Source organism: Cervus elaphus, chromosome 24 (assembly GCF_910594005.1).
Source record: "Cervus elaphus chromosome 24, mCerEla1.1, whole genome shotgun sequence".
Lineage (NCBI taxonomy): Eukaryota > Metazoa > Chordata > Mammalia > Artiodactyla > Cervidae > Cervus > Cervus elaphus.
In genome coordinates, this window is record NC_057838.1 from 12,431,084 (window position 1) to 12,446,565 (window position 15,482).

Sequence of the window (15,482 nt, forward strand, 5' to 3'; positions counted from 1 at the left end):
AATAACACTGATCCAACATATTTTAGTAATAGCAAAGGACTCCTGATTTGGCTGACCATGAGAATCAGATTGGAGAACTTTTAAAGGACTGAATTCTCACCCCACCAGTGTACTGTTGCAAAATGGAAAACCTAGTTCAGAATCTTGTTTCTCAATACACTTCCTGAGTTACCTGCATAAGGAGAAAGACTTTCAGTCAATGTTCTGGGGTCTGGTGGCTTCTTTGTCCTTGAGGCACTGATGCCATCTCTGGGAACACAGAGAGTAAGATACACGCAGCATCACTGGACCTTGAACTAGACATTTTTCATGTTTGTAGAAAATCAGATTATTTTCAGTCTTTCAGAAAAATATTACTCTTCAAATTGCTGGAATTTTCAGAATGAATCTAAATGTCCTGTTGCCCAAAGAAATTTGATTCTTGATTGTGAGCAGAGATTTAAAATATTCATTGCTGGCAGAATTTTTCCTTTTAAAAAGCAAATGTTAAAGCAACATTTTCACTAGAGAGAAAATTGTAAATTCTGTGTGGATTGTCAAATAAAAATTGCTCTTTTTGTTTTATAACAATAAAAGTGAAACAGAGAAATAGCATTTACCACATTTTCATTCTTGATTAATTATACTATTCTGTCTTCATTCAGTATTGTTGAATTTTGGGTTTTCTGAAAGATGGATAATAATTTCATATACATACTTTATTTATATGTATGTATTTATTATATTTTTGAGTCCATCATTTTAATGCATGAATAATTCAGTTATGTGAGCACTGGTATAGGCTAATACTCTCAGAGGTAAGGCAAATGTCTGTAAACACTTTATCTACCTTTAAACCACACCACATATAATTGAGGCATTTAACTGGTGCATCTCCAAGAGTGATTCTTTTCTAATTATATTCATTGGGACCTTAATCAGAATTTTGACAATACACTCTACCTCCAGAGATGCCACCAGATCACCAAGTGGATCTGGACTTAGAGAACTCTTTTGGGGAAAAAGCATAAAAGAACAAACTGAGGTCAAGCCACCAAAAGGGAAAAGTCCAATCTGGATAGAAATGAAATATGTGGAAACTTTCTCTTTTAAATCATAACCTCAAAGTCATCAAATCTGTTGAAGTTCATTCTTTGTCTTTGCACATGACATCTGATCTGATTTCCAGAAATGATGAATGCTAACTTCGGAACAAGTCATTTAAAACTTGTTTCTGTTGCAGATAAAATTAGATAAAATTGTCGATAGAATTTGTATTTGTGTGAGAGTGAAGAAAGAAAAAAAGAACAACATTTGTGGGACTCTTCTATTTATCTCAAAGTGCTGCTCATGGAGACTCAATTCAGCAATATAAACAGCACATAAGGGCTGAGTCACTCAGTTGTGTGTGACTCTTTGCCACTCTTTGGACCATAGCCCATCAGGCTGCTCTGTACACGGGATTCTCCAGGCAAGAATACTGAAATGGGTTGCCATGTCTTTCTCCAGGGGATCTTCCTGTCCCAGGGGCCAAACCTACTTCTCTTATGTCTCCTGCATTGGCAGGCAGGTTCTTTACCACTAGTGTCATCTGGGAAGCCACAGAAAACATACATATATATAATTCAATCGAAAGTTGATAGCTAAAACATAACATTTTCCAGCTACTTACAAATTAAAAAATACTAATATCTAAATATTATATAATATTTATTAGATATTATTTATTATTAAATAATACATTGAACATAATTAAATAAATAATATAAATATTTATATTTATTTTATAATATTTATAATTTTAAATTTAATATTTTAAATATTAATTAATAAATTAATTAATTTTAAGTGATTTAATTACATATAAAATTATATAAATTATATATAAATTATAATTTATAATAAATATATAAATTATATAAATTATAAATTTAATTAATTAATTAATTTTAAATTAAATTTAAATTAAATTTAAATTTAAATATTAAATTATAACATAATTTATAATAATTATAATTATATAAATAATATAATTAAATAAATATTATTAGATAATATTTATTTAGATATTAATAATATCTAAATAATATCTAATATCTAAATAGCTAGTGTATAATTTTGAAAAATGCAATTTAAATAAGAATATAATGGCATACATGTATAAAATATATATGTAAGATATTTATGAAGAATATATAAACTATATGCTATATTATATTATATATATATATGAATTGACTGGAGGCAGCTAAAGAAGTGGTTAGACATTTATAGCTTTAAAGGCAAGTATTAGAAGACAAGATATATTAAGAATTGAACTAAGTTTCATTGTCAGGAAACTAGATAAAGAAAAGCAGAATATGCATGGAAAATGGAAACAATAAACATTAGACAGAAATCATTGAAATAAATATTAATAGAAAAATAGGGAAAATCTGTGAATGCAGAAATTGTTTCTTTGAAAGTTTGATAAAATTGATAAGCTCCTAGCAAAATGAGTTAAGAGAAAAATAATAGGAAGAACAAAATATCAATTGTTTGAAATTGAATTGAAATTCAATCAACTGAATTGAAAATGAAAAGACTGTCCTCACTGCAGATTTTACTGATCTTAGGAAATGAGAGAAAATATGATAAATGAGCTTATGACAGTATACTTGCCAACTAAAAGAAAATGGGTCACTGCTATGAAAAACACAACTTTCTCAAAACAGTAAGAAAAACAATGAAAAACAGGAATAATCTAATACTCCAGAAAAATGAGACTTCCCTGATGGCTCAGATGGTAAAGCATCTGCCTGCAATGCGGGAGACCTGGGTTTAATCCCTGGGTTGAGAAGATCTCCTGGAGAAGAAAATGACATTCCACTCCAGTATTCTTGCCTGGAAAATCCCATGGGTGGAGGAGCCTGGTGGGCTACAGTCCATGGCTTCACAGAGTCGGACACGACTGAGCGACTTCACTTTCTTTCCAGAACACTAATTCTTACATTCCTTCCCTTGCCAAAATGAAATTCTATTCTCATGTAGTTTGCAAATAAATTATATATTAAAATTAATCAAGAAATAGCACCAATCCTATATTAATACTTTCAGAGGTGGCCAGAAATTATACTTCCCAAGTCATTTCATGCAGGCAGCATCGCTCTTACACCAGAATGAAGCAAGAGCATCTCAAGGAAAACAATGAGATCAATATCTCACATTAACACAGACACAGAATTCTGAACATAATAATAAGTTTGATTCTTTTGAATGTTTTCTTTTTGGATTATTTTCCTTGCTGTTGTGGTTTATGAGGCAATTGCAGAGGAGTGCTCAGTCTCGGGCTAATTATGTCCTACTGCTGCTGCTAAATCATTTCAGTCATGTCCGACTCTGTGCGACCCCATAGACAGCCGGCCCACCAGGCTCCCCAGTCCCTGGGATTCTCCAGGCAAGAACACTGGAGTGGGTTGCCATTTCCTTCTCCTTGTCCTACTACTTCCTTCATATTCATGAAGGATCATATTCATGATGCCCAGCCTCCATCATATTCAACCCACTACACAGGCCCTGTGCATTATGAGGTTTTCCAGCTGGTGAAAATAAGTGCTCTTTCTGGTTCAGTGTGAGCACCAAGCTATCTTCTGTCTAATCCATCTGGATAAGTCTTTCCCCAGCCTGATGTAGTCTCCTCAAATGCATGAATAATTGAGGGAATGCTATCCAGATCTCCAGCATTTCCTTCCTCAGTCTCTCTGATTCTCTCTCACTGTATCCCAGGTCTATCGGTCTATCATTTGCAATATTCTATCATCGAGCCGCCTTTGTCTCCTCAGAGCCTCAGCTTCATTTCTTACACTCAGGGGAACCATTCCACTCCACAGGGTAATCTTCCTGACCCAGGGATCGAAACCCAGTGTCCTGCATTGCGAGCTGATTCTTTACCATCTGAGCCCCAGGGAGGCCCCGACTGTGATAAGTTTGGAATGCTACTCAGTAATGAACTACTGACAAACAGTAATCTGTGTAAATTTCAAATGCATTCTCCTGGGCACAAGAAGAGATATTTAAAAGACTAGATGTTAGACATGATCTCACACATAGAAAATCCAAAAATTGCATCAGAAATTATTAGAACTAATAGATAAATTCAAGAAGCTTGAAGGATACAAAATCAACAAACAAAAATTAGCTACATTTGCATATACTAACAATGATTATTGGAGATAATTTAATTTTAATTTTGTATATAATTCCATATACACTAGCATCAGAAAGAATAAAATACTTAGATATCCATGTGAGGTGATGGTTGCATAAATCAACTTCATTTTTGTAATCATATCACAGTGTATAAAAAACTGACTTAAAACTCAGCACTCAAAAACCTTAGATCATGGCATCCAGTCACATCACTTTATGGCAAATAGATAGGAGAAAAAGTTGAAACAATGACAGATTTTATTTTCTTGAACTCAAAATCACTGTGGATAGTGACCGCAGGCATGAAATTAAAAGACATTTGCTCCTTGGAAGAAAAGCTATGACAAACCCAGGCACTGTATTAAAAAGCAGAGACATTTTGAACAAAAGTCCTTAGGGTCAAAGCTGTGGTTTTTCTAGTAGTCATATATGGATGTGGCAGTTGGACCATAAAGAAGGTGGAGAGCCAAAGAATTGATGCTGCCAAATTGTGGTGCTGGAGAGGACATTTGAATGTCCCTTGGACAGTAAGGAGATAAAATCAATCCTAAAGGAAATCAAACCTGATTATTTATTGAGGGACTGATGCTGAAGAGGAAGCTCCAATACTTTGGCCACATGATGTGAAGAGGCAACTCAATGTAAAAGACTCTGATGTTGGGAAAGACTGAGGGCAAGAAGAGAAAGGGGCAACAGAGGATGAGGTGTTTGGATGGCATCAATGACTCAATGGACATGAATTTGAGCAGACTCCTGGAGGTAGTGAAGGACACGGAAGCCTGAAGTACTGTAGACCATGGGATCACTAAGAGTCAGACATGACTTAGAGACTGAAAAACAACAAAAATTATGAAATTGTACAAATTTACATGCAACTCTAATTTACCAATTATACCTCAATAAAGTGGCGGGGGGTGGGGGGGCTAGGACATTCTCAGTTCAGTTCAGTTGCTCAGTCATGTTCGATTCTGTGACCCCATGGACTACAGCATGCTGGGCTTCTTTGTCCATCACCAACTCCCAGAGCTTGCTTAAACTCATGTCCATAGAGTCGGTGATTCCACACAATTTCCAGTGAGTCAGTTCTTCACATCAGGTGGCCAAAGTATTGGAGTTTCAGCTTCAGCATCAGTCTTTCTATTGAATATTCAGGACTGATTTCCTTTAGGATTGACTGGTTTGATCTCCTTGCAGTGCAAGGGACTCTAAAGAGTCTTTTAGAGAACTACAGTTGAAAAGCTTCAATTCTTAAGTGCTCAGCTTTCTTTAGGGTCCAACTCTCACATTCTAGAAAAGACAAAGAATGGAAATAGATCAAGGTTTTCCAAGACCTGGAGTGAAAGCTGTAAGTATGGAAAAATAATAGCTACCCTGGCAGCTCAGATGGTAAAGTCTGCCTGAAATGCTGGAGACTCGGGTTCAATCCCCGGGTTGGAAAGGTCCTCTTGAGAAGGGAATAGCTACCCTCTCAAGTTTTCTTGCTGAAGAATTCCATGGACAGAGGAGCCTGGCAGGCTACAGTCCATAGGGTCAAAAAGAGTCGGACAGGACTGAGCAACCAACACACACACACGCACACACACACACATGGAGGAAGAAACATAGTTCTGATAAGGAATAGTAATGAATGACTCCTAGGCTTATGAGGCATCACAGTGCATTTTAAATCAAATGCAGTCAAGTAACAAGTTAAATGGTATATTAATAAAGAGATCACTGGCAATTAATAGCACCTTGGTTTTTTTTTTATTCAATCACTTCACTTTGTAGATTGCAAAGTTGGAATATCAAGTCGTGAGGGAAAATAATTATGCATCTATACAAATGGCCATCATCAAAAATGACTAAAATGTAGTGCCTACTTAGTTCCTTACATAAAAGCATATGGCTCAAAATTTTAAACATTAAGTACAAAAAAAGACTTAAAAATGTTGAAAACTATGTTGATGTTTTAATAGGAAAGTTCTTTTAGCAAGACATAAAAATTGACAGATTTCATAATATAAATGTAAAAATAATTCTACATGACCCAAAGTATTTTGCACCATATAGAAACAAAAAATCAAATCAAGCAATGATAATTGGAAAAACATCATAATCAACATGCATGGTAAATGGGATAACTTCCTTACTATCTAATTAAATCATGAAAATCAGTATCAAACAAGACCAGTAGTCAAATAAAATGCATAAAATGCATTCACTGACAAGTCATGAAAAGAAATACACGAGATTAAAAATATGAAGAGGTGCCCAAATTTGAGTCTATTTATTTGTAATTAAAATATATGAAAGAAACACAATATTATTAACCAGACTCTCATAATTAAAAATGTTTAACCTTTACTGGTGGTTGACAATGTGGTCAAATATATATTTGCCAGAATGAGGGAAGTAGGGAATGTGATTGAAGTCATGGACGGCATTTTGTCAATTAATATAAACATCAACAGTTTAAATACACATACTTATTGACTCAACAATTCCACTTCTAGGAACTCACATTTAGAATATTTCATAAAGACTTTATTGCAGAATACTTGTCAGAAGAAAACATGAAGACAATTGGATATATTAATTTTAATGTATGGTATACAAAGGTCTTGAATAGACATAGTAGTAAAATACACATGTATACACAGAGACATAATCACAAACACATATGTGAAAATATATGTGTTTGTGCAATGATTTTCACTTGAAGAAACATAGGAATAGAGTAACTACATCTGAAACAACTGGGAGAATCTAGATTGGGATGGGAAAGAGGTTTATCCTACCTATTCCATTTTGCATGGATTCCATTTTTCATATTTACTGTTATCCATTATATCTTTTGTTTCTTACTTAAAGGGTAAAAGACTACATTAAAATGTCCTATGTAACACAAATGAAATTGAATAAAGAGAATGCTCTATATAATGTGAAATATTCTATCTGGTGCAATACAAAAATAAAGATAAATTAAGACTCTAAGAATAAAACTAAAAATGGGAAAATAAAAAGTAAATATAGAAGTTAAGTAAATTTTAGTGGAACTGTATAAAAATTTAGTTGATGAGTCCATTGCATCCTATTTAGTGAGCTTCTGTTGTAAATGCATTCTACCTTACTAGGTGCGATGTTGAAACAAACAATATAGAGTTTACATTCTAGCAGGGAAATAGTTACTAATAGCACAAATACATAGTATATTCTTTAACAACAGCTACCATAAATCTTTAAGAAAGTGAAAGTTTGCATCAGATTTTTTAAAACTTCTGCATTCCAAAACAATTGTCCTTAATGGTAAATCAATCTCTTCAAATTGGATTTACCAATTGATATGATAATTTTTTCTAAAGAGCCTCTTCATTGCGTTAGTCAACTCAGAATTTCTTAGACTGTAGATTAATGGGTTCAACATGGGAGTTATAATTGCATAAAACACACTCAATGATTTGTCAATGGGGAATGTCTTAGCAGGTCTTGCATACATGAAAATACAGGGAACAAAGAAGCAGACAACCACAGTGATGTGGGAACCACAGGTCTGGAGGGCTTTCCACCTCCCTTCCTGACTCAGGTTCTTCAGAGAGTGCAGAATGACTCCATAGGAGACGAGTAAGAGCAGGAAAAAAATAATGCATATCAGTCCACCATTGGCCACAACTAAGATGCCAATGACATAGGTGTTAGTACAGGCCAGCTTCAATAATGGGTGCATGTCACACATAAAGTGATCAATGACATTGGGGCCACAGAACGGGAGCCCATAAACAGTACTAAGTTGAATTACTGAGTGCAGGAAACCTCCAGAACAGGACACCAGCAGCAGCACAACACACATCCTCTGCCTCATGATCACCAAATAATGCAGGGGCTTGCAGATGGCCACATAGCGGTCATAGGCCATCACCAGCAGAAGGATGATCTCTGACCCACCTAAAAGGTGCTCAGTAAAAAGCTGGATCATACAGGATTGGAAAGATATGGTATTTTCCCCAAGGAGCAAGTCTGAAATTAATCTGGGGGAAATTGAAGAGGAATAAATTAAATCTATAAAAGATAAACAAGCAAGAAAAAAGTACATTGGTGAGTTCAGGGTTTTACTGACAGTTATAGTCACAACAATGAGCAGGTTTCCCACCACGGTCAAAATGTAGGAGAACAAGAACATAACAAAAAGCACTTTCTGCTCCTTTGGATTCTGTGTGAGGCCAAGTAGGATAAAGTAAGTTACATTGTTCCTTGGTTCCATCTGGGCAGACCAGGAGCTGAGTTCATGTGTTAAAAGCAGTTCACCTACAAAATAAGGGGACATTTTTTAAATGCATAAGTTTTATCTTTTTCATTCATTCACCTAAAATGTGTATGGAATATCTACTTGTGTCCAATGTCAGTGATGGGTCAGTTTTCATTCCAATCCCAAAGAAAGGAAATGCCAAAGAATGTTCAAACTACTGCACAATTACACTAATTTCACACCTAGCAAAGTCATGTTCAAAATTTTCCAAGTCAGGCTTCAACAGTATGTGAACAATGAACTTCCAGATGTTCAAGTTGGATTTAGAAAAGACAGAGGAACGGAAGTCAAATTGCTAACATCAGTTGGATCATCGAAAAAGCAAGAGAGTTCCAGAAAATCATCTACTTCTGCTTTATTGACTACACCAAAGACTTTGACTGTGTGGATCACAACGAACTGTGGAAAATTCTTCAAGTGATGGGAATTCCAGATCATCTTACTGGACTCTTGAGAAATCGGTATGCAGGTCAAGAAGCAACAGTTAGAACTGGACATGGAACAACAGAATGGTCCCAAATAGGGAAAGGAGTATGTCAAGGCTGTATATTGTCACTGTGCTTATTTAAATTATATGCAGAGTACATTATGCAAAATGCCAGGCTATATGAAGCACAAGCTGGAATCAAGATTGTTGGGAGAAATATCAATAACCTCAGATACATAGATGGCACCACCCATATGGTAGAAAGTGAAGAAGTATTAAAAAGAGCCTCTTAAAGAAAGTGAAAGAGGAGAGTGAAAAAGTTAGTTTAAAACTCAACATTCAGAAAATTAAAATTGTGTAAGGAGATCCAACCAGTCCATCCTAAAGGAAATCAGTACTGAATATTCATTGGAAGGACTGATGCTGAAGCTGAAACTCCAATCCTTTGGCCACCTGATGCGAAAAGCTGACTCATTTGAAAAGACCCTGATGCTGGGAAAGATTGAAGATGGGAGGAGAAGGGGACAATAGAAGATGAGATGATTGGATAGCATCACCGACTCAATGGACATGAGTTTGAGCAAACTCCGAGAGTTGGTGATGGACAGGGAGGCCTGATGTGCTGCAGTCCATAGGGTTGCATAGAGTTGGACATGACTGAGCAACTGAACTGAACTGAACTGAATTGAACTGAAGATCATAGCATCCAGTCTCATCACTTCATGGCAAATAGATGGAGAAACAATGGAAACAGAGAGACACCTTATTTTCCTGGGCTCTAAAAATCACTGCAGATGGTGACTGCTGCCATGAAATTAAAGATGAAGGAAAGCTATAACCTACCTAGACAGCATAATGAAAACATTTGCCAACAAAGGTACATCTAGTCAAAGGCTATATTTTTTCCAGTAGTCATGTATGGATGTGAGAGTTGGACTATAAAGAAAGCTGAGTGCCAAAGAATTGATGCTTTTGAACTGTGGTTTTGGAGAAGACACTTGAGAGTCCTTTGGACTGCAGCAAGAAGATCTAATCAATCAATCTTAAAGGATACCAGTCCTGAATATTCATTGGAAGTACTGATGCTGAATCTGATTTGGGGAAAGATTGAAGGCAGGAGGAGAAGGGGATGGCAGAGGATGAGATTGTTCGATGACATCACTGATGCAATGGACATGATTTTGAGCAAGCTCCGGGAGAAGGTGATGAACAGAAAAGCCTGGTATGCTGCAGTCCATGGGGTCGCAAAGAGTTGGACATGACAGAGTAACTAAACTGAATTGAACTGAACTGTGTCATAGATGATCTTATCACCAAGTAGTATAAGGCATAGTTCACTACCTTCAGTGATATGATATAGCAAGGAATAAGAAAATTCCAGACCAATATAATAAATACCATTATAATACCATTCACACAAGCTAAGAGTCACACAAGCTAGGAATATATCAAACTGAATTCAGAGAAACCTTCCTAGAGGAAACAATGCTTTCAGTGAGTTCTAAAGGAAAAATGAACAAAAGAAGACAGGAAGTGAATTCTTAAATAGGTATACTTATAAAGTCACAGAGTTTAGTATTTGAGACCATTTAAACTAATTTGCACATCCATTGTGAGTAGCTCAAACTATAAACAGAACATTGTTGTTGTTTAGTAGCTAAGTTGTGCCCAACTCTTTGTGACCCCATGAACTGCAACAAGCCAGGCTTCTCTGTCAATCATTATCTCCCTGAGTTTCTCAAACTCATGTCCATTGAGTCAGTGATGAAATCCAACCATTTCATTTTATGTCACTCCCCACATTCTTGCTCTCAATTTTTCCCAGCATCAGGGCCTTTTCCAATGAGTCATCTCTTTGCATCAGGTAGCCAAAATATTGGAGCTTCAGCTTTAGCATCAGCCCTTCCAATGAGTATTCAGGACTGATTTCCATTAGAACTGACTGGTTTGATCTCCTTGCTGTCCAAGGGATTTGCAAGAGTCTTCTCCAGCACTGCAATTTGACAGCATCAATTCTTTGGTGTTCAGCCTTCTTTACAGTCCAACTCTCACATCCATACATGACTACTGGAAAAACCATAGCTTTGATTGTATGGAACTTTGTCTGCAAAAAAGTGATATCTCTGCTTTTGAAAACACTGTCTAGGTTTGATATAGCTATTCTTCCAAAGAGAAAGTGTCTTTTAATTACTGTCCTTAATTGTTTCAAGTCACATTGAGAATCCTTAAGGTCTTTAGGTAGATATTCCTCCTTTTCTAGACAAATAAATGTTAGAGCACTTCCGTATTTTATCTCAAGCACTTATCCCCCCACTTATTTCTAACCTTATGTGGGGAACATCTCCAATTTAGTACACCAACAGTTGGATGCCAATTTAGTAAATATAAAAATACATGTTAAAACTTCCATAAGAGATGTTTCCCATCTCATTAAATGGTACCACCTTCCATGAAATTGCTCAGATGAAAATCCTCACAATGTTCTACACTCCCTTATTGTTGTCATATTATTTATTGATCCCTCAAACAAATCCTATTGTCTCTACTTTCAAAATATATCACAAATCTGATCATTTCCTAACTGCCCTGCTCCTGCTTTTTTCTCTGTGCAAAGAAATAGCCTCCTGCCCACATTTTTCAACTTTTATTTTAATCTCAAAAACTTGTTCTCCTAAAGCAGCCCATATGATCCTCTTTAATTTTCTTCTGATTATATCACTCCATTTCTTAAAACGACTACAGTGGACTCTTATCACACCTTCACAATTCAGTATGTCACAGGTAAATTTTGGTATCAAGAAATTCAGTCCCCATTTCACAGTTGAAGAAACTAAGGCTCAGAACATATAATTAATTTTACCACATTTTAAGTGACAAAACTAGAATTGAATCTAAGTTTGATTTATTTCAGAGAAATTTAATTTCTTACAAAATAAATTTGCACATTGGTAAAGTCTGTTTTTCACTTTTTTCTTAGTCTTACCTTCTGGAGGCTTGTTCACAAAATGAAGGAAGACAATTTAACTCACTCGCAGGAACCTGAAATTCCTCTTTCATCCAGTTTGATACTGGAAGGCAAAAGACTGCATCATTACTTGAGATTGTATTTTATTTCATTTGACAGTCTGTCCATTTTCTCCATAGATTTTTCTGATTATTCAGAAGATTGTTATTTGCACTGTAATTAAAAAAAAGAAAATTCCATGGTGCATACGCATACACAATTTACCAGCTAGAAATCACTTATAAAAAAGACAAGCAAAGCTTTTGTTGATATAGGAAGATAGCAACTAGGCATTTGTAGGTAAATTGTCTCTAGTAACTTCTTTTCCTACTAACATTAAAATAGAAAAATTTCATTTAATTGTTTGGTCCTTCTCATTATATCATGTTGTAGGGCCAGACTAACTTGGGTTTTGAGAGTAATTTTTCTGCTTTTTCTCTTTTAATGTAATGCTTGAAGCCTAACAAAAGAATTCATGAAATATTTTTATCAGTTCTTAAAAGGATAACGTATTTTTCCTGATATTGACAGAATCACTGGATGTTTTATCCCTTCTAGCCACATTTATCATTACATCTTAGTATTGGAATGTGTCCAAGACTAATTCTTACTTAAGTAATTACACTGGGATTTTCCACAAAGCATTAACAGTATGTGTACATGAAAAGATATTATTAACTCAAAAACATAATTAGGATAAAAAAAAGTGTAACATAGAGCTACAAAAAAGTAGCTTTAGAACCATTATGAAGTTATTGCAACTCAAGAATAAAATATCTATTTCACTTATGATAATATACATGTTTCAATGCTATTCTTTCAAATCATCCCACCTTCATCTTCTCCCATAGAGTCCAAAATTCTGTTCTTTACATTTGTGTCTCTTTTGTTGTCTCACATATAGGGTCATCATTACCATCTTTCTAAATTATATATATATATATATATATATACATTAATGTACTGTATTGGTGTTTTTCTTTCTGACTTACTTCACTCTCTATAATGGGCTGCAGTTTCATCCACCTCATTAGAACTGATTCAAATGCATTCTTTTTAATAGCTGAGTAATATTCCATTGTGTATATGTTTCACAGCTTTCTTATCCATTCATCTGCTGATGGACATCTAGGTTGCTTCCATGTCCTGGCTATTGTAAACAGTGCTGTGATGAACACTGGGGTACACGTGTGTCAGGGAACGTTTAACAGGAGTATGCCTGTGTGCTGTTTCTCATAAACCCTCTGTTCCTTATCAGTTCCTGGCAACAGGAATGAGTGGAATGGCTCCTAGGACTGAGGTCATAAGATGAAACACATGCATGGATTTCCTTCAGTAAACATTGTCTTTACGACAAAACTGCTTACTCATGGCCCTCTTTCTTGAGATATGGATTGTCTTCTGTTAATTCCTTGTCCCCTTGATGATGGTTGCTGTAAGTTTGGTTTTCTGATCTTTATCATTGTCAAAAGAAATTCCTTGTACAACAGTCTATATATACTCACAGCAAGATCCTTAAAGCACCCTTTCTCCATCAAAGCTTGGGTCCCCGCATCTTTCTTTCTCTCTCTCTCTCTCTCTCTCTCTTTCCCTCTCACCCTCTGGCTAATTCTCTGGAGCATGGAAACCTGCTGAGCTCACTCTCCTGCCCTGGCTTTCAAGACCTCTTCGAGAGGGTGCCCTGTGCCTCCGTGAGTAGTACTAGCCTTGTCCTAGGGCTTTATTGGTTCTTTGCATAACCCAGAAAATATTAGCTTCTTTCTCTTTCACTTTATTATCATCAACTCCGGACCACCAGGTTCCGGTCCATTAAAAGACCCAAACAAGTGGAGTCTGAAACAGGGACCTGATATACGTGGCATTGCAGATGGAGTGACTCAGGACCTATTGAGGTTGGGACCTATTGAGGTCGGTAAGTACTAAGACATAGGTCTTAGTAAGTACTTTTTTACTTAGTAAGTACTTAGTAAGTACTAAGACATGGCTCTTCGATGGAAAGCCCCATCATTTCTCTACTTTACTTCACCTTTTGTTTAAAGTTCAGAGACTTTTGGTTTCGTGCCAACGAATAGAGGCTTGCCTTTAAACAGTGGTTGAATGTAATCCTTGGTTCCCTGATAAAGAGAGTTTTGATTTAGAATTTTGGCATCAGGTCAAAAAAAATGTTGAACAAGCTGCCAGACGGAAAAAAAATTTTCCAGTTGATTTCTGGCCCCTGTGGGCTCTCATTAAAGCTGTAATTCTGCCATTTCAAGGTAATTCTAGCCCTCCCAATATTTGACAACAGACAGAACACTTATTACATGAATATAAATTAGATGATAAAACTTTACAAAGGCCCAATTAGAACAATATAAAATATTTCAGAATTTTCCAACAAGCCCTGCCCTGGCTGCTCCAAATGCTCCTCCTCTGCTAGCAGGCATGAATCCAAAAGTCTCCCCTTTGCTAGAACCTAAGGTTAAAGCATCTGCCTGGAATGCGAAAGACCCGGGTTTGATCCCTGAGTTGGGAAGATCCCCTGGAGAGGGAAATGGCAACCCACTCCAGTACTCTTGCCTGGAGAATCCCATGGAGGGAAGAGCCTGGTAGGCTACAGTCTATGGGGTCTCAAAGAGTCGGACACGACTGAGAAACCTCACTTCACTTCACTAATGATTCTGACAACGACTCTCCTGAGACACTTTTTGACACCAAAACTGGCAATACTTTTCTGGATAATAATGATAATATAATTCATAATATAAATTAAATATAATATAATTACAATAAAAATATGATGTTGATAATAATATATAATTATAAACAATAATTAGATATTATATGTAATTATATATTATATAATTATAAAATATTAATGGTATAATTATATATTTATATTATAAATATATAGTTATAAATTTATAAAATAAATTTTAAGATAAATTTATATTTATATGTATATAAACAAATATATATTGTTTATTATATATGCTATATATAATATATTGTACTGTATGTTATATATTATATGATATATGTTATATGTATTATAATATTGCATAACATATATAATATATTTTAATATTAATAAATATATACAATATATGAAAATAACTCACAGAATATAATATATATTATAGTAATGTGTTATATATAATATAATATACAATGTTACTTAATTATATATTTGTATTTTTAATTTATTTTTATATTTAGAATTTATATTTTATATAAATATTTATATATATTACATATATATTTATATTTCATATAAATATTTATATTTATACATTTTATATTTATATTTTACATATATATCACATATGCAAATATATAATATATATTATAAACATAATGTATGAATAATAGATGTATATGATATATAATATATATGATGTATGTTAGAAAAATACTTTTATAATAATAGAAAAAAACTTAAGCAAGGATTCAAAACCTTTTTATGATGAAAACTGAAAAATGCTGCTGAAAGATACTACGTAAGACACACATTGACAAAAAACATTCATGAATTGGAATATTGAGGTGTCAATACTACCAAAATGGATCTACATAGTCAATTCAATCCTTTTTAAAATTTCAAAAATGTTGTTTAAAGC

The 15,482-nt window shown here is 34.8% G+C and overlaps 1 protein-coding gene across 1 annotated transcript; it reads right to left on the reverse strand.

Annotated features, from left to right (window-relative positions):
- Window positions 1-7,480: 7,480 nt before the first annotated feature.
- LOC122683206 (putative olfactory receptor 4A4) lies at window positions 7,481-8,407 on the reverse strand. The gene has a single exon (XM_043886817.1). It carries the CDS (start codon window positions 8,405-8,407, stop codon window positions 7,481-7,483), a length of 927 nt encoding a protein of 308 aa, XP_043742752.1.
- Window positions 8,408-15,482: the final 7,075 nt, after the last annotated feature.

What these genes read in the sequence shown, in the direction of transcription:
- LOC122683206 (XM_043886817.1), bottom strand. Translation starts at nt 8,407, where the DNA reads ATGGAACCAAGGAACAATGTAACTTACTTTATCCTACTTGGCCTCACA.